The 25,025-nt window shown below is 34.9% G+C and overlaps 1 protein-coding gene across 3 annotated transcripts in view; it reads right to left on the bottom strand.

The window, feature by feature from the left end:
- Positions 1-25,025, bottom strand: part of LOC144966629 (uncharacterized) — a 111,662-nt gene that overhangs the window by 65,104 nt on the left and 21,533 nt on the right. For all 3 annotated transcript variants that reach the window (XM_078903378.1, XM_078903377.1, XM_078903380.1), the window contains exon 2: positions 24,882-25,025. This exon is cut by the window's right edge and continues 650 nt beyond it. In XM_078903378.1, the coding sequence (XP_078759504.1) occupies positions 24,882-25,025 (144 nt within the window). The remainder of the gene's footprint in view (positions 1-24,881) is intronic.

Raw genomic sequence — 25,025 nt, 5'->3', positions numbered from 1 at the left:
GAGAATGAATATATTATGAAAAAAAAGATAAAAGTTTTACTCTGACATAAATAGATAAATATATATGAACATTAAGATTGCTCATTTCCACGGATTTACCATGCTCGATGCGCTTTCCAATGTTTAATTCATTTCCTCAGCAGGCCACATAGAACCAGATTTCAATTTCATACAGTTATAGTCGCCCGTTATTTCAATTTCATACAGCTATAGTCGCCTGTTAGGCGTACTTTTTGTACTAACAGTTTGGCAATGACCGTCACTGCCTACAGATGCGTATTCATTCACAGATGAATCGATTGTGATAATGTATTTAAAGTGCCTTACCCAAGCACACAACATCAGGACCTGAATTACGGTTATCCATCAGGCCACTGACCAGGCTTAACATTGCTTGACATTTGTGACAAGACGAATCACCGGGCTGATCAGCCACTGAGCCTCACACCGAATTGAGACGGTGAATCACATAAATTTCAGCTTGATACCAATCATTCTTTATTGTCTGTGCCATCCAGACTATGAGTAAAGACCGAAGGGGCAAAATCTCATGGTGGAAAGTTAGACGGATGAAGCGGTATTTTATTATCCAAAACATCATCGTCATTTTGAAATGTAAAGAGTGGTGGGGGCTGCCTGAAGCCTTGGATCGTAAAAATACTAACGAAGAGGTGAAAATGGAAAGGTATCGGATGGGAACAGAACAGACAATGAACGTTTCGGGTACAAACGTTAAACCTTTCGTCAGCACAATAATAAACAAAGAAACGGTGGAAACAAATTTTTAAAAAATAAATATTTGTTTTCAACGTTCCTGTGCTTATTATTGTGCTGACGAAGGATCTGTATCCGAAACGGCCATTGTCTGTACTGTTCCCATTCGAAGCTCTTCCATGTTCACCTCTTCGTTAGTATTTACGTCATTTTGTAATATACATCCAATGCTCAAACCAAGCCAGAGACATTTTTAACAACAGAACTAATACTTTTGACCAGTTCAGCAACCGCTCCTATGTAATTTTAGTATCGTTATACATAAGTATTTATATAAATGAAACATTATATTAATTTTTGAATTGCATTATTCCAGAACTGTATTGGAATTAAAGAAAACATGATCTAAATTATGTGGTCTTGTGCTATGACACACGCCTTCAGATCGCAAGGTCCTGGGTTCGAGTCGCGCTCTGAGGGTTGCGCTGTTTAGTCCTTGGAACAAGGCTCTTTACTTACATTCTCTCACCTTACTCAGGTGTAAAATAAATATCTGGTCGTCAAATTAAAAGCGGTGATTTTCTCGGAAAAAAGTTTTAATATCACCTGACATTCGTCTTACAGATTAAGTGTTGCTGTTAAGGATTAAGTTCGATTATTTTTTTCGTTTTTGTAGATCAATAATTTCAGTCTCCAGCTTTCTAGCAGCTTAGTATTATTAATGTGAGTCCGTAGATTAAGCTTGGATCATATTCAGGAGTCTAACTATCAGCTGATTGATCCAGAGGGAGTGATTATACACCTACGCCATCCGCACTTCAATGTAAATAATTTATTAGGTACAATGCATCTTTATACGTGCTTATTAGCTAGGATACAGCTGACGATCAGAATAAAATCAATCAGAATTAACCGGCCCAAAACTGCGTGATGAATTGAACTGGTTTTTCCAACTAACTGTAGATTTGTGGCAATTGGATGGATAATACACAGAAAGAGCATCTAAGCCAGTAAAGAATCAAACTAGAGCATTTATAAAGCGCAATATCACTAAGCGTGCTCAAAGCACTTTACTAGGGGTCCCGAGCCAACCGCAACACTTAACATGTAGGACGAATCAAGACACCTGTTAGGCGATATTGCAATTTTTGCGGACATGGCAACGCTGTTAACGGCCAGGTACTCACTTTACACCTGAGCACGGTGAGACATTGTGAGTATAGAGCCTTTTCCGAGGATTCAACTGTGCGTCGAGCGATGCTCGAACCCAGGAACTTCCGATCCGAAAGCGAGTGTCATACCACAAGACCCCATAGTCGCAACAAGACCACACAGCCGCAAACAAACAAAACCAAAAACAAAACAAAAACAAACAAAAAAGACCCCAAAAAATAATGTCTAAGAGTGAAAAGGCAATACTCATAAGGATAATATGATTCGAATTCTACTCGGAGTTATTACCAAAATAACTATTTGGCCCCTAACAATCCATTCAATTATTTGTAATGGAAAGCTTTTCACAATTCACTTATAAACTAAAGGTAGATATTGGTCTTGTGATATGACACTTGCTTTCAGATCGGAAGGTCATCGTAGTTGAGTCATTGGAAAAGGCTCTATACTCATATTCTCTCACCGTACTCAGGGGTAAATTGAGTACCTGGCCGTTAACATCGTTGTCTCTGTCCGTAAAAATTGTAATATATATCGCCTAACAGGTGTCATGTCTTGTCCTACATGTTAAGTGTTGCTGTTGACCAGGGACCCCTTGTAAAGAGCTTTGAGCACGTTAAGTGGATATTGTGCATTGATATAGGGGAAGGCGATTAGCCCTCATTAAATTCGGCCGTCAAGGTTAGAAGAGGAGAAAAATAATCCATAATATGATGATTTTTAAGTATCTAGTCAAAATCATGCGATGACTAATTGTTATTATAATTTTACCGAGAGATTCATAGACATAGATAAAAGTAATGCGTAAAATCAGAAATATTATTTAGATATGAACACAAAAAATAATAATTTAGACATTTTGCATAGATGAAAATCGTGCTAAATCAGTTTTACTCCGCGAGATAAATTGTTAAAATCAATTACGATTGTTTAACACCCAGCGTGTGGTCTGTTGCTCACAACAGCTATCTACTCAGCCGTGAGCTGTCGTGAGCTCTCGCATTATCCTCGTCAAACTACTCCATTGGGATCCTCCGTGACTCATTCATTGGTGTGGACGTTATGAACATCCAGCAGACTGACCTCTGAACTTTGCGTTCTAACCTCTCTCGGCAATTTATTGATGATGGCTACGTTGATGAGGCATGAGCCGAAGAAGAATTAAGATTGGTGGCGATTATCTCCTTGGTTATTTGTGTCCCGTCGAACAAACAGAAGTGAGTTTTAAGTTTAAATGAAATTGCAGTTTTCTGAGACTTTAGAAACCTAAGTCATTTGGACAATCAAACATTACGATTTTTCCATTGAAAATAAAAGAGGGAATTTGCTATGAAACGTAATTTTTGTGATAAGAGAATAATTATATTGACATTTTACACAATCTATGGAACTCAGGGAAAAACATTTATTTAAAATTTTGGCCAGAATACTCATCCTTCAAACATCGGTCGATTAAAATGACCCTCATCTTGGGAAAAATTCTCAAGTCCCAGTTTTTAGAGACTTTGCAAAGATGATGGTCATTTTATTCACCAATATTTGAAGGACGAATATTCTGGTCAAAATTTTGAATACGCGTCTTAGAGTACGGCAGTAATGCAGTTAACAGTTTCACTCATGCTTACCAAACAAAAATCAAGATGATATATTTATTGTAGGCTACCTTCAAATGGCAGAAAACAGCCAAATCCCATCAGTGTATCTCTTTGCTCTTTGGGGCAGACGTAGCAGGTCACATACCAAAGAGGTGTCGTTTTACTTTACTTATTCTCTCTGTATTGTTCCTTTTTGATTTTGGCAGCACTTAACTCTCTATGGCCTTTATCTCTTGTTGAACTCAGAGTCATATGCTGAGATGTGATATTTATTGATATAAATAATTATTGGAGAGCTATCAGCATCACCTCTAGCATCCTATCAGAGGTCCCTGGGTTGCCAATAACCTGCTTAAAAAATCGTCACTCAGTTACCAGGAAATATAACTGGGTATTTATCAAATTATTTTTAATTTGTCCTTGATGATTAACGGTTTGGGGAATTTGCTGCAACTGCACGCGGTTACCTTCAACAATTGTGGCGGAGAGTGGTATCTTAAAATATAAACATACCCATTCACCAAAACGAAAGTTTGGCATGATGGTTTTATATGCTATACGAGATTATTAGCGTACGAGCACTTTAAAACGTTTGATCTTTATTGGCCTTGATTTCCTTCCAGTTGAAACGTGTCCTAAAAGCGACACGACAAATCTTTAACAAAGAATCGTTCAGAAATAAGTCTAAAAGATAGTCAAGTATTTGCAATTTTAATAATACTCTCTAAACTTAAATATTTCTTTTCGAATCTGATTTTCCGACTACATAGCTAAATGATAGAGGATCATCATAGATTTAAGATCTATACAGTTGTTGTTACTCACCTAAAGATTCGGAAGTAGTCCTTTAGAACTATTAGGTTTATAGAGTCGAAGTACATATCTATTTCTGTAGAGTCAAATGGACATTAACAATTGCTTGCTAACCATTTGATAAGACACTTTTCTACATCAACATTCTTTCCGCTCGATATAATTGACCCAGCTTTCCAAACACAGCTGGATGAATAGGAAAATCAAAAAACTCACCTGAACTGGGATAAACACTGACCCCATTTCTTGACATTTTAGTGTTTTACCAATAATTAAGCTATTGGGATCCTGGAAAGATCCCAAACCTTAGTGTTTCTTTCATGGGAATTTGCTTATCATTTTCCTTCGGCTATTCAAAGTCACAGGTCCAACTTGTCATATAATTTCAAGTGTTTTTAATCAAGGTATCGCTAATTAAACCGCATAAAATGTAGATTTTCTATAAAAACATTAACATCTGTTTTTAACAAGATGTGCACATAATGAACATCACAACACCTAAGTAAATTGTTCAAAACAATATTACTGGACTAGACTCACAAATTTGTATTGCAAGATGCTCAAAGAGCGTATTTTTGCATGAGGTACTAAAATGATCAATTCCTATTTAAGTCAAATGTTTGTTGCTATACAATAAGTTGCCTCTTTTCAGTGATTTTTAGACGGTTGTAGCGCTCCTATTTGTCTACAACGACAAATACCAGCGTTCAAATCCAAAGTAGTACTGCTTCGTGCATATCTAAGTGAATAAATAAGTTACAAGTCCAAACTAACTTACGACATTCAAATGTACATCAGCTGTCTTTACGCTTCGCCAATTATATTACGTAAATCGCCAACTGAGGCCAGACTATTGCAATTATCTTCCTAATGTGGTGTGCGAATGTGTGCATCATTCCATAACCACCGAGTTCTGTGATCTGAGTATGGCCAATAGTTTGGGGTAACAATTAAAAATCTACAACAACATGAGTTGATAACATATTATTAGTAATGCGTTATAAGTTGGTCCTGCTTTTAGTATGTTAATGCATGACACATCTGAGACAGAAATATCAAAACTATCTTTTATGATGTAAGAAAGTGTTATGATATAATAATCGTGTTCACTCGTGATGTTAAATGTAGTAAAAACATAGTTAACTATAAAAGTTTTCTTTTTACTTCAGCAGATCTGTTTCATGCATAAATTTGTTCTTCATTGATGCCTGATTTGCAGCATTATCACTGCTATTTTTGTGCCGAAGCTAAAACTTGATATATATATATATATATTAGAATGTTGTTTCAAATACAATCAACCACGCCGTTAAATAAAAGCCATTGTTATATTATAACTAGATACCATTGTTATATCATAACTAGATAAATGAATCCGAGATATTTATAAAAAAGTTAAGAATAATATTTGCTAATGCCCTCACTGTAACTCACTGCCCGTAGGCTATTCGGATAATAGTCTATGTATGTTCTTCCATTATGGTTATGAGATCTAATCTTCTCTCATGATTTTCAAATGAATGCTATTTTTCTTTCTTTATATATTTTTTGTTGAAAATCTGACACACTGTTTGGCAATAGGTTGAATTATCTGTCAGTTCCATTCTCACTGGCATTGAGTTGGAAAAAGCGATGTTTATATATATATATATATATATATATATGTGTGTGTGTGTGTGTGTGTACATTTTTATATATACATACATAAAATATATCTTTATATATATATATATATATATATATGCATACATACATAACATATACATACATAGTCTTTGATATTAATTGTATGTTTTGCACCGAGGGAAGCAAACTTTTCAAGCAGAAAGAAAGTTAAGGAAGATATAGAAAGTCACTGTGATATTCAATTACATTTGGGTTGTATAGATAGTATGCGCTAGGCTAAGAATCTCACAGCATTGCCATCCGGAAGTCTAACTGACCAACACACAAACCTATGTGTAACCCTGAACTTTTGTGGTCTGGTTAATACAGTTCAGAGAGAATTACTTACAAACATGGATGGCAAAAAACAATAGCAAGGACCTGAGTGACGTCAACTTCGAGCTATCTTTGATAATCTAAAACAGGAATCCTAATTACTATATTCGGATACAAGAAGGGATTAATCTTACAACATTCCATTTGGTCTGGTGGAATCTTAGAAGGCAGAATACAATGGGGATGAACTATAATATTACTTTTCCATGTGCTCAAGGTCACTGGTCACATTGAAAAATGTGCTCAAAATGACCCATATAATGAATAATGTTTACAGTTTGAGAAATACCAACGTAACAATTGGTCATTTTGCTAAGGATGACTCTTGGGTATGTTTACAATTTTCATAAACAAAGAAGCGTGTTTACATTAATTGAGAAACGTCCAATCGTAATACAGCAACAAATCATATGATCGATGACTAGGTTGGACGAAAACATGGCTAGAGATTGCTTCCATTGCTGAATTCCATAATTGAAAATAGCCTTCAAACATGAACTTTTATATCAAGCAATAATCGCAAATATAAATGTGCTCAAAGCCCTACTTTATAATGAATGGGTCCTTTGTCAATAGCAACACTTAACGTGTAGGACGAAAGTTGCCGCAAAGCTCAAAGGTCGCAAAATTCGGTACACATTGTATGTAGTTTAGATAAAAGGCATAATATATTATTACATTGAATGATGAGGGTTAATGAACGAGCATACATAGTGAAGGATTTTCCAAAAGCCCTCAAACTTATCAGGTGACCGAATGGCAATCCGTTCTGTATTATTATTATTATTATTATTATTATTATTATTATTATTATTATTATTATTATTATTATTATTATTATTATTCTTATTCTTCTTCTTCTTCTTCTTCTTCTTCTCTTCTTCTTCTTCTTCTTCTTCTTCTTCTTCTTCTTCTTCTTCTTCTTATCATTATTTTATTATTATTATTATTATTATTATTATTATTATTATATTATTATTATTATTATTATATATCATCATCATCATTATTATTATTATTAGTAGTAGTATTATCAACATTACAATTTTAAAGCTAAAAAATAATAATGATGATGATGATTATGATAGTAATAACAATGATAATGATAATAATAATAATAATAATAATAATAATAATATAATAATAATAATAATAATAATAATATAATAATAAATAATAATAATAATGATAATTATAATAATGATAATTATAATAATAATAATAATAATAATAATAATAATAATAATAATATTAATAGTATTAGTAGTAGTAGTAGTAGTAGTAGTAGTAGTAGTAGTAGTAGTAGTAGTAGTAGTAGTAGTAGTAGTTATTTTTGTTTTAGAAAGGGGAGGTGGAGTAAGTTAGGAAGAAGAAAGATAAGGAGGTAGGAGTAGAAGAAAACTTACAGCAGCAACAACAATTTTAGCAAAACGGTAATGTCAATATCATATTGTGGTAACAATAATATCCAATTCTAAAAAAAGAGATGGTGAGAACAATTCTGGATGAAGAGTTCTAAACGTATAGGAAGACGCCGTAGAGAAGTCAAAATGTGTTCCTGATTCAAGCCCAGATAAACGAATGCCTCAAGAAGCTTATTTCGCTTGAGTAAAAATGGGCAAGGACTGGAAGAAACTTTAATTTTCTATCGATATATGGTCGTTGTTTTTCTAAAGCAGGGAAAGATTTTTATAAAATATTAGAATTATTTCATGTAACATCGTGCGGTTTACAAGTCAGACACAGAATCGTAAGATACAGATTTAGATCAGAGTGAAATGAAAACATTGTGTAGGAACTTCACTATCTCATGACATTTAAAATACACTTTTTTGGCCATAATAAAATTGTGTAAGTCAACGTACGTCGAAATAAAAATTGTGACCTGAATGAGAAGCGGAAGAGACCTCACACCTGCTTTTATTCCGATTCAAAACTCTTTGGAATTGTGTAACCAGTCCTTCTGCGGACTAACAAAGCATAGATTACACATTGAATCATAAGGTGGTATATCTATTTTAGTAGCAGGCTGTATACGCAGATCCATATGAAGAGCGAGGGTGGGTAATCGTTATGACGACCAGCATTTATTTAGGCTAGAAAATAGATGCCATCACTCTGGAACCAGAAGATCAGTTGCATAAGGCAGTAATACCAGTTGACCGTTTTCACACTTCCAAGGAGACTGGTACCAGTTTTTTGACCTCACACTATTGTTCATTATTTAATGAACAATCTTCAAGATCTCGTTGCTTAAATTGGACAACATTGCATCTCTTACTGAAATGTCATATTACACAAAGAAATGAGGAGCCCTCATGTAAATCCTACTTTTTAAAATTTCAAAGAAATAGGCTTGGTGGGGGCAAGTCGGATAGATAGTGTGAAAATTTGGGTGTCCGAATTGGTACACCCACCCGATCTCTTTCAACCCATTAATGTCTCGGAGATAATAACAACGGGATTGTTAAAATGTCAAAATACTATATAATTTACTTCCTACAATAACAAAGTTATAAACTATATCAACAAAAGACAAAACAATAAGAATATATATACTTTATTTCAAATATGGAAATTTTTAAAAGTAATTTAGCGAGACAACTGTATTTTATATCTAGTGCTTTCCGTGTTATAATTTTATATCCACATTTATAGGTGATTTTCTTAGGTTTAATGTGTTCACGGTGAGTCAAAATGCAACAATTATACAAACCCCTTACCCTTTTTCCATCCCCTCACACCCCCACCCTCCCTTACAATACAAATAAAAAACAACTAAAAGAAACACCCCCCCAAAACAAACAAAACAAAACAAAATATAACAGACGAATGTTTAACGAGTTAACTGCCGTATTCTGGAAAGACACGTGTTTAAAATTTCTTTCGTCTTTCAAATATCGACCGATTAAAATTACCTACATTTTGGCAAAAACTCTCAACCTGGCGACTTCGCGAGGTATTCCTTAAGTCACATGATTGCCAAGATGAGGGTCATTCAAATCAATCGATATTTGAAGGACGAGGTTTTGGGCCAAATTTCTAGATACGTATTTTTCCAGAGTTCGACTATTAACTGATAAAAGGCCATTGCATTCATATAACTCTGTCCACGACAATTTCTATAAATCGTTATCCCATGTAATATCCCAGAGGATTGGAAAAACACAAATTATAGTACTGATTTTTCTACAGTATTGAAAAAGGAAACCCTCACCCCAACACAAACTTGTTAGGATGATGGATAACTATGCCAACACCAGTTTAGCTATTTATCTGCTTGTAATACACGATATAAATATATTCACTTGATAAATTGAATTTTCAAAACCGCTATATTCATATTGACTGGACGAAATGACTCAGACCCGTCTCTCTCCCCTCCTCCTAAATGAAATTGTTGGCTGGTTTTGACTTTAACTTATAAATCATAACTTCTTTTGAAATTCGTCTTGCAAATTTCCTTCTTCTCTATTCGAAAGTTATAGTTTATGTCATAACCTAGGATCCTCGGATAAGAAATTGTATTATTGAGAAAAAAAAGCAAAACAACAATATTCAAAGAGGAGACTTGGAGAAATAGTTCATAACGGCATGAAACTTTCTGATGTAATAATCCCCCAAAGTCGACTTTTGTCAAATCTATATAAAATTGATGTGGCATATAATTCATTTACAAATTACAAAAAGAGGTTGTATAGATTTTGAAAACTAGTATGCCAATTCCATCAAATAGATTACACTTGTGTTTACAGTAAGCGATTCCTTTTCAATGGCTCACTTGTCAAAATACATCAGATGCCAACCCACCAAACCCAACAGCTCATAGTAGTTCCAGCAGTACAATATTATGGTAGAACAAGTATGCAGGGAATGTCTCTTCAATTTGTGAAGAGTTCCTGCTTAAACAATCAATCCATCAAAACGATCAATAAGATCTGTAGAATTGCGTATCAACCAAAGAAATCCGAGAGGATCTAACAAACTCGTCAATTGGAAGGAGAAAAATTGAAATCCAAATACGACTAGAAAGGAGATGGAATTAAGCAGCGGAAAAGGAGCCGGATCACCAAATGGGATGAAAGAAAGAAGGATGGGATGAAAGAAATAAGGGAAAAGTCATTTGTTTAGATAACATCAAGCCTTTTGAGTGCATTTCGGTAAGGGGCATGTATGGAGCGAAAAGGAAGATGGGTATGTGTTGATTAGATACAAGATGATCTTACTTTTTTTTAAATATATAACTAGGCTCACTATTGTTTTTATGTTTATCTTGAATACTTTCAGCCCTGTTGTTGATGTTGTTGTTGTTGTTGTTGTTGTTGCTGTTGTTGTTGTTGCTATTTTCTTTCTATCTTTTTTTTTGGTCGCACTCCTTTTAACTTGTTGTTTTTGTTTATAAACAACATCTAATTAGACAAGTCGTCATTGATACAACGAGACAGTGAAATGCAGCGTTTATATACTACAATATAACATGAATATTTAAAAAAAATCAAAATACTGTTTAAACTAAAAGTCTACAAAATCTTTCGGCCTTGTCATACGTCATACTCGTCCATTATTGACCATCTTAGAGAATCGATTCCGATTAGACTCGTCTTTCCGAGACGTGTTTGCTTTTCACATTGTTTATGGGGTGAGAGGAAGGACATATTCGACTACTCATTACTATATACTGACGGGAAAGAGAAGAGGATGAGGCAGCGAAGCCGTATTTATGTTTGGAGAGAGGAAACTGTGTTTACCGATGAAGGCGCTGAGCAAGGATTGACTATTCACCTCTTAAGATTTAATCATCTCAACAAATTGATGCTTTGACTTTTCAATCATTATATAGGACGTCATTTCGATTTAGAAACGGAATACAATAAAAAGGAGGGAAATATAAAAATGCTCTTGAAAAGAGTAAAGAATAATAAATGGAAACAATGACATTAGACGCAATAGTGTCTTATATTATTTTGACTTCGTCATTATATCTAACCCCCTGTATTTGTCTGGCTTATTGTGGTTTTGTGACCTAGTGGGACGACACCTGGCATGGTTTGGATCCATAGGCCACTTGTTCGAATCCCGAAGTTGGGAGCAGCAGCTTCTACTGGTTTCGTATCACACTTAAACATGATGTTATAATTACGCGCTGCCGCATTCGTGTACAGTCGAGAACTCGCCCGGTAGCCTCGTCACATTACAACGCCCAACCAGATTCTATGCGGATTCGGGTTTTTTTTTCACAACGTATCCATGTGAGACAGGGGTGAAAGTCCCCACTGATGTAAGGTGGCCACTGTTTGACAGGTTTTAGACCTTTGTCTGTTAGCGACTCATCATACTCGGGTGTAAAATAAGTACCTAAACAACCAAAGCGCTGTCTGTGCGGAAATTAAAATTGTCATCGCGTCTCACAAGCTTCATTCTCCCACATGTCTAGTACGGCTGTTGCTGCTGATATGGGACCCATTACAAAGCGCTTCGAGCTTTTTTGGTGGATATAGTCCAAGATAAAAGCTCAGATTGTCTATCACGCTGTATCGAGCGCGATGATCAGCACTGGATTTCGAAACTAAATTATGAAATTGGAGTTGCTTAATGTATTGTGACGGATGAATGTAGTAGTTTAAATCGGTGGGCAGAGAGTGGGGGGGGGGGGGAGGGAGAGATAGTCGAGGTAATAGGCATCTCGTTTTTATGTTGAATAAGAAATATTAACACTGTTGTTTAATTATGTTGCGACCCTGAACTGCGGCTGCTTCTTTTAAAAGATCGTAAAGTAAAATAACCCATGAGGATGGATAATGGGAATACAATCTATCTATTAATTTATCCAGTTATCTGCCGTACTCTGGAAAGACACTTATTGTAGCAATGACTATCCCGCACAAATCTTTGGGCCTCTTTTTCGCTCACGAAGTGCCCGCATTCGCGTCAAAATATGGGACGAAGCCGTTTCGTATATGCTATTTTAAAAAATTAATTACGACGCTGTTTATCGATGAATATGACTGAAAGTTGGCACACAGTTAGAAAAAAGGTCATTTTAGATTATGTCAAGCGACAAAACTCGTGCGATTACCAGAAGACCGTTAAAAATAGATTTTTACTCTTTGGAGTAAAATATTTCTAAAACTACCGGGCGTGGAGGTTTTGTCGCTGACAAGGTAATACATGAACATTTCTTCTTTTTGGTTGTAAAATTTCATATGAATATGACGAGTACTTTTCCCGTATTTTACAAAACACCATCCTAATTTGCTCTTCAAGTTACAATCTTTTAATCCACTTATTACGCAAGATACAACGAAAGGTCGAAAAAAAAATGCCGAAAAAGCGTCCCATATTTTCGCGTTTTTTTCCTCTTTGCGGGTCATCCAAATAAATGACACCTTTAAAACTGTATAACTTGTTTATTTATGAATGGATTTTCAAAATTCAAAAACATTTTTACTCAGTGGAGATAGGGCTTGGATTTTAGACAAAATTTTCCTCAAAAAGAGAAAAAAACATTTGTCATAGTCATACTTATTGCCAAAAAAACGTGTCCTTCAAAAATCGACCGTTTTGAATGACCCTCATCTTGGCAAACCCCGCTGGGTCTCTGGTTCGAGCGTTTGTTTGTTTTTTTTTATTTGGCAATATGATGGTCATTAAATCGATAGATATGTGAAGGACCAGTTTTCTGGTCAAATTCTTAAATAAGTGTCTTTCCAGAGCACGACAGTTTACTGGTTAATCTAATTTTTCCTCGACCTTAAATAATGGAAAACCTGGACAAACTCTGGATCTATGGACAGCATTGAACAATGCCCCGAAGTGAGAGAACAAAATTCAAGACAACATATTGTGTGAACAAAGTCAAAATGTACGTAATTCTCCTATGGGACGGGGATAAATAAGTACAGCATTAATATACATATTTCGCTGTTGGTGTGTATTGCGTATTTTCGAATATGTATTCGAACACGGGAATTTCTCTTAAGTTCAAAGCAAACTTTATGTTTTGCAATAGACTACGTCACAGGCGCTATCCAATTATGACCACGGAATATAAAGTGTTTTAGCCTAAAAGAAGACCACATGTTTGTTTCCAATTTACGGAAGTTATGTTTCAATGCGATTGAATAATGCATGTTGCATTTTCATATAAAATTGATGTATTTTTGTTTTCATGATTAAATGAGTTCAACGTAAAACCTAATTTCGCCATTAAGGCAATGTGCATAAGAGATGCCATGGTTTTATTGATTCGAAAAACAACTTAATTTTTGAATGAAAGATGAGCATGTCCAAATAAGGTGATGATTTTATTGCTGTGCTTTCGACCTTAAGATGTGGATTTATTCCTCTATTATGTGATTGGTGAGTATTTCATCTGTCTAGACACAGATGGACTACGGACTTAATCAGGTTTACGATGAATTATTCTCTTAGCGTGAAGTCAAGTTGGCAGGCAAGATTCGTTATACCTTATTCCCGTTCTTCATGGTTGTTCTATCTAGCTTCATCCCGTCCTATTCTCTGGATGTGGGAAAGGAAAATATAGAAAGAAAGAAAAAGAGAAAGAAGAAAAAGAGAGAGATAGTGTATGTGTGTGATATATATATATATATATATATATATATATATATATATATATATATATATATATTTATATATATATATATATATATATATATATATATATATAGAGAGAGAGAGAGAGAGAGAGAGAGAGAGAGAGAGAGAGAGAGAGGGGGGGGGGGAATTAGAGAAATAGAAAGGGAGAGTGGGAAGAGAGCGAGCACAACATATTTCATACATATATTCCAATTCAATAATGGTATCTCAATAGAGAGCACATCTATTATTTGCATCGTTTGATACAATTAATACATTATATAGCAATGAAGGAAAGCTGAAAAATTCGTGCCTTGAAAAATCTAACCCAGAGAACGCGCTCTTCAGGGCGTTTCTCCCCCTGGTAGGAAGTCTAAGCCTGTTAAATTGAGTTGTCTAAGAGTTTCAGCGCTTCCAAATCCAGTAAGCGCTTTTCCATTTGGAAAATGAAGTCGTTCTCAAGATTTCAGCTTGGATCTGATATCCTCTGGAGAAGGGGGGCATGTTATAGTGGAATCAAAATCCTTAGTAGAATTACTTATCATGGCAGTGGTTGGTTGGACAATTGATTTTAAGATGGTCCGAGTTAAACAGTGTTAATTGAAATATTGAGAAATGTATTTATGAACAAAATCTTAATTCCACATATTGAGCTCAATAAGAGGTTCCTTTTAATGGATTTAAGTACGAGAAAACTTGCGGAGATTAATCGGGTTGATGAACAGTTGTTATTTATCGATATTCTTTCAAGAAATATTTGACACATGATCAATATGGAATCGTGAGAATAATTGTGACTCATCGCTATCTCTTTCGGTGCATCTATGGTAAACAACGATCACCGTCTTGTTTACACGCTACAGAGAAGCTACTATTTCCATTCAAGGAACAGTAGGTGAACTAGGGTGATTTAGGACAAAACTCCTCCTCCTCCACCACCACCACCTCCTCCTCCTCCTCCTCCTCCTCCTCCTCCTCCTGCGTCTTTAACTACTACTACTAGTACTACTACTACTACTACTACTACTACTACTACTACTACTACTACTACTACTACTACTGCTGCTGCTGCTACTACTACTACTACTACTACTATTACTAATACTAATACTACCACTACTACTACTACTACTACTACTACTACTACTACTACTACTACTACTACTACTACTACTACTACACTACTACTACTACTACTACTACTACTACTACTACTACTACTACTACTACTACTACTACTACATACTACTACTTACTACTACTACAATACTACTACTACTACTATTAATACTACTACTACTACTACTACTACTACTACTACTACTACTACTACTACTAGTAGTAGTAGTAGTAGTAGTAGTAGTAGTAGTAGTAGTAGTATCTCTACAATACTGCTACTACTGTTAAATATTCTAATGCTACTATAACAGCTACTAGTCCTACTACTATCCAACCGCTACCACTACTTCTACTATACTACAACTAGTAGTAGTAGTAGTAGTAGTAGTAGTAGTAGTAGTAGTAGTAGTAGTAGTAGTAGTACTTCTACTACTACTACTGGTTACCAGATTTTGTATTAATACTCCCCTTATTCCACTTTACCAGTTTACATGTAAAAAAACAAAAGCCTAAATAATACTGTAAAATCGAGACCTATCAAATTGATGATTCTGTATATTGGTCTGGACGAGCTTATTCTGGAATGTCAAAAATACGATCTCTTTTAGTTGGATAATAGATTTTTTGCATAAGATGTAGATCTATCCCCTTAAAAAAAATATGAGCTTTTATAATATAGAGCAATTAACCTCTAAACGTGCTCAACGCATTTTACAAGGATTCCATTGCAATGTCCGGCCATTAACATTTAGGACGAGCCAGAACGCCTGTTAGGCGATATTACATTTTTTTTCCCGACAGAGACAACGCAGTTAACAGCCAAGTACTCATTTTACACCTTTGCGCCACTCAGAGCCGGACTCGAACCCAAGACCTTTCTATCCGAAGGCGAGTGTCATACCACTAGACCACATAACCGTTAAATGACTTAATAGACCAGGCTTTTGTATTCCTGTGTCCAAAAAGCATTTCTGACAGATTTTTATCACAATTCCTTTTCAATTAATTTCGGCCGTTTTGTAAGAAATGTTCTATGTTAATCTATTTGTCAATATAATTTGGAGCAGCATAATATATCCTTAAAGCTTTCTTGAACATGACATACTGGGAATAGCTATCGTTTTCTAGAAATAGTCCTTCAGAGTCATTAGGTCCCTGGAACTTATCCAGGTTTCAATAGCGTGAAACGGAAAACAGTTGGATAGCACACCTTATATTATGGGATGAAAATTTGTTTTTTCAAAATAGAAAGAATTAACTCTCAATCCCGACCATTTTCAACGGGTTTACTGAAATCTCAAACGTGTGCATATATGTAGGTCTGACATCCGAACCTACTTATGGGCCTAGTTTAACATTGTTGTAATTGAAGATATTTTGCGTCATTTTTTTTGACATTTCAATTACAACAATGAAACCAAAAAGAATTGGGTTATCAGACCTGCAAGTAAGTGCACGTTGATACCGACCCAACACGCAAATTGAATTTTTAAACTTAGATTTAAAAGCAAAAAGATCATGCTATACACTATTTTGTTGAGTAAAACAAACTTTACAAAACATCTTTTAGTTCTTGTAAATAAAATAAAGATTTTTCTTCAAATTTGCGATTTTGTAAAACTAATCTGAACAAGGAATATGCTATTTGTATCGTAACGGATGTGACGATTTTCTTATAAGTTGGTAACGAAAGTTTAAATGATCGTAACACACTGACGCACGCGTTGTTTTCTTGACTCGGGACTCTAAAACCTAACCCAAATTGACTCAAGTATGAATCAATATTCCATTATATGTAATGATGATGGGTATTTGGAAGAATGCCAGTTTAAAAATAGGTCTCTAATAGGTGTCATGAAGTACAAGTCATATTCTATGCGGTTTTTCTGCGAGAAATGAAAGGAATTATTGTTTCGCGTATCGAAATTGAAATATGCTATATTATAATTATGGTTTCTTTAGCTCACAAAGCTAGTCTCAATGTTTTACTTGAGCATTATTCTTGGAATTATTCACACACACACACACACACACAAACACACACACACACACACACATATATATATATATGTGTGTGTGTGTGTGTGTTTGTTTGTTTGTTTGTTTGTGTGTGTGTGTTTATAATATATAGTTACTCTGCTATTTGTGCGTCGTTACATAATTTGCACTGAAATGTTTTTGATTTTTTAATAAACTGAAAATATGTAAAGAGCTAGATAGTATTATCAAGGGTTAAGCAAACATAACTCTAAATATTCTCCACAAACTGTGATAATGTGTTGTATATTCTAAACAAACACGTTAAGAAAACTAGCAGTTAACTCTCGTATTCCAGAAAAAACACGTATATAAAAATTTGGCCAGAAAACGCATCCTTCAAACATTGAACGATTTAAATGACCATCGTCTTGGAAAACACTCTCAAACCTGGGAATTTGTGAGCCTCAGGATGGAAAACACTCTCAAACCTGGGAATTTGTGAGCCTCAGGATCGATCGACAGTTTTGCCAAGGTGAGTGTCACTTAAATCGATCAATATTTGAAGGACGAGTTTTCTGGCTAAATGTTTAAATACGAGTTTTCCAGAGTACGGCAGTTAACTGGTTAATGACAACTCTTGAGAGCATGTAAATTCCGAAGTGCTTTCTCCTTCTGTTTTGGGAGATAGGAGATAAGTGTTTGACGACAGTCCACTTTTTATCACAAAGTGTTGTTTTCATGACGACTAAAAAGCCATGACAATGAATTTATGATAACAAATCACTCTAAATCATAACATCAACCGCCGCTATCCGTATTCCCAAAAAGGCTCAATTTTCATAAAATTCAAATTAATATTTTAAATAATGAGGGCAAAGGGAAATATTATTATGGAAAGAGATAAGATAATATATGTATATGACACGTATTTATGTATTAGTTATTTAATTCTCAATATGATCAAAATTGACATTGAATATTATTTATATAATTGATAAATTGCATTTTTGCGTAAAAGTTACACGATACGATACGATAAACAATGGAAACCAAACTGATGAGTAAACAAGCAATATTATATGTATAGAGATAGAACTAAAACTATACACTCTGCAAATTGACTTGTTTCTGCTTATCCCTCGTTCCTTCCGGATCATTTTCCTCCTACTTCTTCTTCTCATCTTCCTCCTCCCCCTCCTACTCTGTCTCTTCCTCCACCCCCTTTTCTCCTCGCCCTCCTTATCCTCCTCTATCGTCTACTTCTTGTCCATCTTCCTCACTTCATCGTTCTCTTCTTTCGTTTTCTTCTTCATCTTCTTAATCTTGTTTTTCTTGGAAACATAGTATTATCGTGTGTCGAAGTTCAAGTCAACACGTTTAGATCCTTTGAAAACTACATCATTAAATCAAACCATGGTTTTATTTTAATGATTTGAAAAGGGGCATATTTTTTTAAATAATAACTCTTTATAATCATCAAGAATTGTTGCTTTTTATAAAGCACATAATATTTTAGATCGATTTTTTTTCGCCTGCTAACTTGTAAGATTTTATTGATTGAAGATCTCAAATTACATCTATCAATAGATGTCTTTGAAGGCGTAAGCCATTTATCGTAAATCATCCTCCAATTAAGTCGTTATTTATCGACAAATATGTATGATTTTTCCCAGGTTAGACATGATATTTTGGGTTAGATAGAACACGTTTTTCACGGCAATATTTACTTAAAGATAATATCGGTTCTCCACTTTATGCGTTACAGTATCGCCTCAGAAATCTTCACGGCAGAGGACACAAATCTAATAATCGTGGAAGAGGAAAAAGGAGATATTTTATTAATGATTGCACGTTCAATAAGCATTTATGGAGGATAACATCACATTTGGCTTATCGCAGCTAGAACGCTCGTGAAAAATAATCGTTGGCGTGGAAATATTTTGTCATAGATTAAGCTTTTGATTCCCTATAGGGAAAGAATGTGCGTAGCACGTATCAACTTGTGATGACGAAACAATAATTGAATCGACGGTGCATTTTGAAAATGAAGTATATTATTTCAAGTTTGAGATTAGAAACTTGTAATTTGTATTTATTTGTTATAACGAGACTTGTGATACGATTAGGATAAGGGAAATAAGCGTTGGTGATGGTATGGATGATTATGATGATGGTGATGTTGTTGTTTTTGTTGTATGTGTTTGTGTATAGCTAGAAATATTAGTGACGATGCATGCAAAAGTGGTGATGATAATGATGATGATGATGATGATGATGATGATGATGATGATGATGATGATGATGATGATGATGACGATGGAGACGATCTATAGCGGTAGTGATAAATTTGCTGATAGCAGATGATAATGTAGTCAATAACAAAAATGATGATGATGATGATGATGATGATGATGATGATGATGATGATGATGATGATGATGATGATGGTGATGATCATGACGATGAAGATGATGATGAAGATGACAATAAAAATGATAATGGTGATAATGATAATGATTATCAAGACAACAATAATTACTTGATATTGAAGAGATTCTTTGAATCCTCTCAAATGACCATGGGCCAAAACGATCTTTAAAAAAATGATTCTTAGATATTTGAAATAGAACAATTATGGTATTCAAAACTAATTTAGACATATCTATGTCAATAATTAGCACGAATTAATGAGTCCCTGGGTATGGAAGCAAAACAAAGAATTAAAAGACATAATAACATTATGGATCATGTTTAATTATTCTGCTGTTTATCTCCGTAATGCTCTATAATATATAACCGATTGCTTGAGGCAATCATTCTATTCTCTGGTCATTATCGCCATGATCAGCTTGTAACTTCCGTGTATTTACATGAAATCAGTTTGGTTTTATTTTGCATTTCTAATTTTCTTTGAGGGATTTAGAAGCAGTGAAACTGGTCATGAAATTAAGAATAAGAACATTTTTAAAATTGTTTTGATATGTCGACTTCGATGTAGAGTATATTTATTTACAAATTGTTAAGGGGTCATTGTTGTAATGAAAATAGTCTCTAGCCCAAGTTATTTTCCATTACAGCAATGTTAAATGAAGCCCATACTTGTGTTCCGACTATCAGACATGCAAAATATAAACGTCGGTCTACCTCTATGAACACAGATTTGCAGTTCTGATAACGGATGCAATCATGGTGATTGATTTTACCTTGATGTAATGGGCCTTTGAGATGTGGGTATACCGAAGAATTATGAGAATTCTGAGAGTACCTTGGACAAGAAAGAAATCAAACATTCTGGTTCTTATTGATGCAGGCCAAAGGTCCAGATAACTGTTGGCAGAAGTTAAAATGAGAAAACTGACTTATTATGGACACGTCCGGAGACACAACACCATCCAAAAGTCAGTGCTAGAAGGAAAAGTAGTTGGCAGAAAGGCAAGGGGCAAACCAAGGAAGTCATGGATAGGAAATGTGGAGGCAACAATAACTGGCAAAAAGATAATCGACTGCTCGGTATGGCCCTTGAGCGTGAAGAATGGCGTTCCATGACATTAAACCTCTGTAGGTAGACGAAACTCCGGTAAGGTAAGGTAATGGGTCATATTTTGGGTTGGTTCGAGCCATAACAAATTTGGGTTACCAAACCTATAAATAAGCTCACGTCGATCTACATTCAAAAGACATTCAAATACAGGCTAGAGACATATTTCAAATTATATGATATGATATGAAGTTTAATGGGCTAAAATAGAAAACATTAATTTCTTAGCTTGATGTTGGCGCTATATAACTATACGCTATTATTATTATTATTATTATTATTATTATTATTATTATTATTATTATTATTATTATTATTATTATTATTATTATTATTATTATTATTATTATTATTATTATCACAACAACAACAACTACTACTACACACTACTACTACTACTACTACTACTACTACTACTACTACTACTACTACTACTACTACTACTACTACTACACTATATTATTATTATTATTATTATTATTATTATTATTATTATTATTATTATTATCATTATTATTATTGCCATTCTTATTATGATAATTAGTATTAACATTATTTTAATTAATATTACTACTATCTGTATATTTAGTTATTCAATTATTTGAATCTTGAATACGGCTAATCCTCTTTGACCAGATTTATAGAACAAATCTTTAGAACCAAAATACATCCGCAGTAAATCGATTTCCCCTAAGACAACAAGTTTCATTCATAATTGAAGGCATGGATTACTGTTGAAATTATTTTGGATGATAAACATAATATATGTTGATTCAGAAGGCTATTCAAATGCAAGCTAGATATTTGAAACAGATGAAAGTTGTCAAATTATAAAAATCATCTCCCGCCCCCCCCCCCCCCCCCCCCCCAATCAAAACAAAACAAAAAACGAAAACAAAAGCAAAAAAATTAACAAACAAAATTAAAACAACAACAAACAAACAAGAATAATAATTTGAAAAATCACGAAAATCACAAGAAAATTTTACATTATATCACGACATATCAATAATAGTGCTTTAAAACGGACCCCGATGTTGCATTTCTTTTTCATGAGAATAACAAAGCCATCTTAATTTTTAATATTTTCTGACGGCAAACACATGAAAGTCAATCTATTAATGGTAAACTTAAAACCTCCAGTTACATTGGTAATCGGTACTTTATTTAAAATCCAGACAGACGGAGAGAAGATCAAGCCGGGATAAGAACTTTTACAAAGAAAATTTCATCGACTGGACATGCAGAGAAACTTTTAGATTTTACGTGGATAATTACCGTTTAAACCGTTTTGGTTGTTGGCTGAGGAAGGGCTTGAGCCCGAAACGTTCCGTGCTAAAAATTATTTATCTATGTTTGTTTGGGGGTTTTTTTTCTGGGGGGGGGGGGGGGGGGGGGGGGGGGGGGGGGGGGGGCGGGGGGGTCGTATCCGATATATTCATTTTTATTCTATTTCTTTTTTTTTTACTTTCAAAGATAAGAAATCTGTTTTCGGAAAAGGAGAGCACTAGTGGAATTGGAATTTTAATTTTGGAAGTTAAGGTGAAAATAATTGGAAAGTTATTGGGTGCAATGGATATGTTTTCGGTTAAAAAAACAACAAAAAACACACAAAAAACAACAACACAACATGTTGCTTCATTACATTTATGCAATTCTTGTGCCGAGACACATAAATCTGTAAGTGTAAAGTGTAACCCATTTGCTCGATTAGGTATTGTTTGGCGGCTATGTGGTCTAGTGGTATGACACTCTTCTTGGGACTAGAAGGTCCGGGGTTCGAGTCCCACTCTGAGCGGTGTACGGTTGAGTTTCTCGGAAAAGGCTCTTTACTCACATTCTCTCTCCGTACTCATGTAAAATGAATACCTGCCCGTTGTCTTCGTCGGAAATGAATCTGTCGTGTCCTACATGGTGGCTCAGGACCCCATGTAAAGCGCTTTGAGCACGATTGATAGATATTGCTCTTTATATACGTGTGCTCATATTTTTATGGTCAAACCAGGCGCAGGAATTTCAATTGGAAGAAACGATAATCAGAATGATTATAGCGAACTAATCCATCTGCCTTTTGGTTGCTCTTGAATGGAATTAAGCAATTTTATGTAACCCATCGCACAAATCTGATATTAAGTCGAGACCCTATAATATGGGAATTAATTTAAATAAAGAAAATTGAGTTTAAAACAAATTTAATCAAGTTTCCTTGGGAGGGGGGGGGATGTTGGGAGATGACATTTAAGGAACAAAACGGGATTATCCCAACAAAATACACGTTAGAACATTTGTCACACGGGGGTTTTGATAGCTCAGTTTGTAGAGCAATTGCTTCACACGCAAAGGGACCGAGATTAATCCCTGTTGAAGTTGACATTTTTTTCTTTGATTCGCCCGTTCACCCAACAGTGATTGGGTAGCTGTGTCTGATAGACTGGGAGGAAAGTACTTTGCGATAGACAAAGGGTCGATAGAAAACGTTTCACGCTATAAAAATCGGGATAACGTTCTGTTCCATGGGCCGAATGGGTCTGGAGGATTATTAAACAACTAAATATCTCCGTTTGTCCCATATTTGTTCTGCAACAAATAATGTTTACTTCTATGACCACCATGCGGTAACAATTTGGTAGACATAATTAGTTTACATGTGTAGTTAATTCTACTCACTTCATCTCATGGATAGGTCGCATTTTTCCATTATACGTTCATTTTGGACAAGCAAAGGATCATTTTTCAACATCCCTAAATATAGGTCTGTGGAGGTGGAGTCAGGTTTTAATTTCTTTCACAGAATATAAATTGATACATTTTGAAAATCTATTGAATTAAAGGACTGATTGTAATTTAGTTTTGAACAGATGAGCCATACGGTCACATTCTGCATCACTTCCAATCCATGTGGATTCGTCTCTGACACACATAAAGTTTAAATCTATTGGATTAACGGACTGATTGTCATTTCGTTTTGGATGTCCTTCAGTCACATCCTATATCATTGCGGCTATGTTGTCTAGTAGTAAGACACTCGCTTTCGGATCGGAAAGTCCTGGGTACGAGCCTCGCTCGGCGCATAGTTGAGTCCTTGGAAAAGGCTCTTTACTCACATACTCAGGTGTTATATGAGTACCTGACCGTTAACAGCGTTGTCTCTGTCCGAAAAAATTGTAATATCGCCTAACAGGCGTCACATCTCGTTCTACATGTTACGTGTTGCTGTTGGTCAGGAATCCCATGTAAAGCTCTTTGAGCACGTTTAGTGGATATTGCGCTCTATAAAAGCTCAATTTTATTATATCATTACTTATCCAAAATGAATGTATAATGGAAAAAATCCTACCTATCCATGACAACTACACATTACCTACACATGTAAACTAATAATGTCTAACAAATTGTGCAATATGACTTTTATTTTAGAGATAGTTTGATTGCATGTTTGATTAAAGCTAAGGGTCGATATGACGCACGGATGAAATTAATGGTTTCCTTTAATAAACAAATCAGAGATACTATTAGAGATACATATTGAGTTATATGATGTTTTCTTGAAATGTCGATATCGTTGATGTTCACCAGGAGGGGAGGTGATTTGATGAATTATTGTAAGTTGTGAGGGTCTTGGGAAAAGTCTTACATTGACAATTACCATATTAATTGACAGAATAGAAGACGGGTGTATATCGTTGATGTCCACCAGGAGGGGAGGTGATTTGATGAATTATTGTAAGTTGTGCACTGCGTTATAACAGCTCTTGGGAAAAGTCTTACATTGACAATTACCATATTAAATGACAGAATAGAAGACGGGTGTCAGTGTAATGTTACAAATGGAAATAAAAAACAACAAAACCTACAACTACATAATATGAGTGAATACTGAACCGTTTTCCCCCCCAGGCATTACCCCTTTTTATCTCGCCCCCCCCCCCCCCCAAAAAAAAAAAAGTAATGAACAAAAATAAAACAATCAAACGAAAAATACATACAAAAAATAACAGACAAAATAAAAACATTCTGTGATAAATACTACAATTACATCAAATTTTAACGTAGCTACCATTCTGATTATTTCTGACCTATCGCTTTAAATCAATATAATGTCGGTGTGACCTAAATGCTGGAAATTGAATTCATTGTTAAATACCTATGTGAAACGTTGCTTGTTTTGTAGAGGTCAATGGATACCATTTCTGAAAGTGCAATAAGCTTAACATTCGTATTTCTCCTTATCTTTTCTATGATTTCCATTTTATGTATCTGGAATCTCTTTTCCCCCTCCCCTCCCCTCCCTCCCCAAAGCAAATTATTTTGGGGGATTAGTTCGCTTTTAGAGTAATAAAATATTGACTTACCGGAACTCTGGTGAATGAATTCATCCATAGCCAATCTTCTCCCTGGGCACCTTCGACAACCCTACGATAACCGTCGCCATCTATTTCTTTACCTTGTTTCACTCCTCTAACTTTGATGGACGATGCCTGCCGCTTATTTCGATT

The sequence above is a fragment of the Berghia stephanieae genome, chromosome 2, assembly GCF_034508935.2.
Source record: "Berghia stephanieae isolate SIO BIC M18660-M18661 chromosome 2, UCSD_Bste_1.3, whole genome shotgun sequence".
In the NCBI taxonomy this organism is placed as follows: Eukaryota; Metazoa; Mollusca; class Gastropoda; order Nudibranchia; family Aeolidiidae; genus Berghia; species Berghia stephanieae.
Note: the sequence above shows the minus strand (reverse complement) of the source record. Positions and strands in the feature narration are given on the sequence as shown.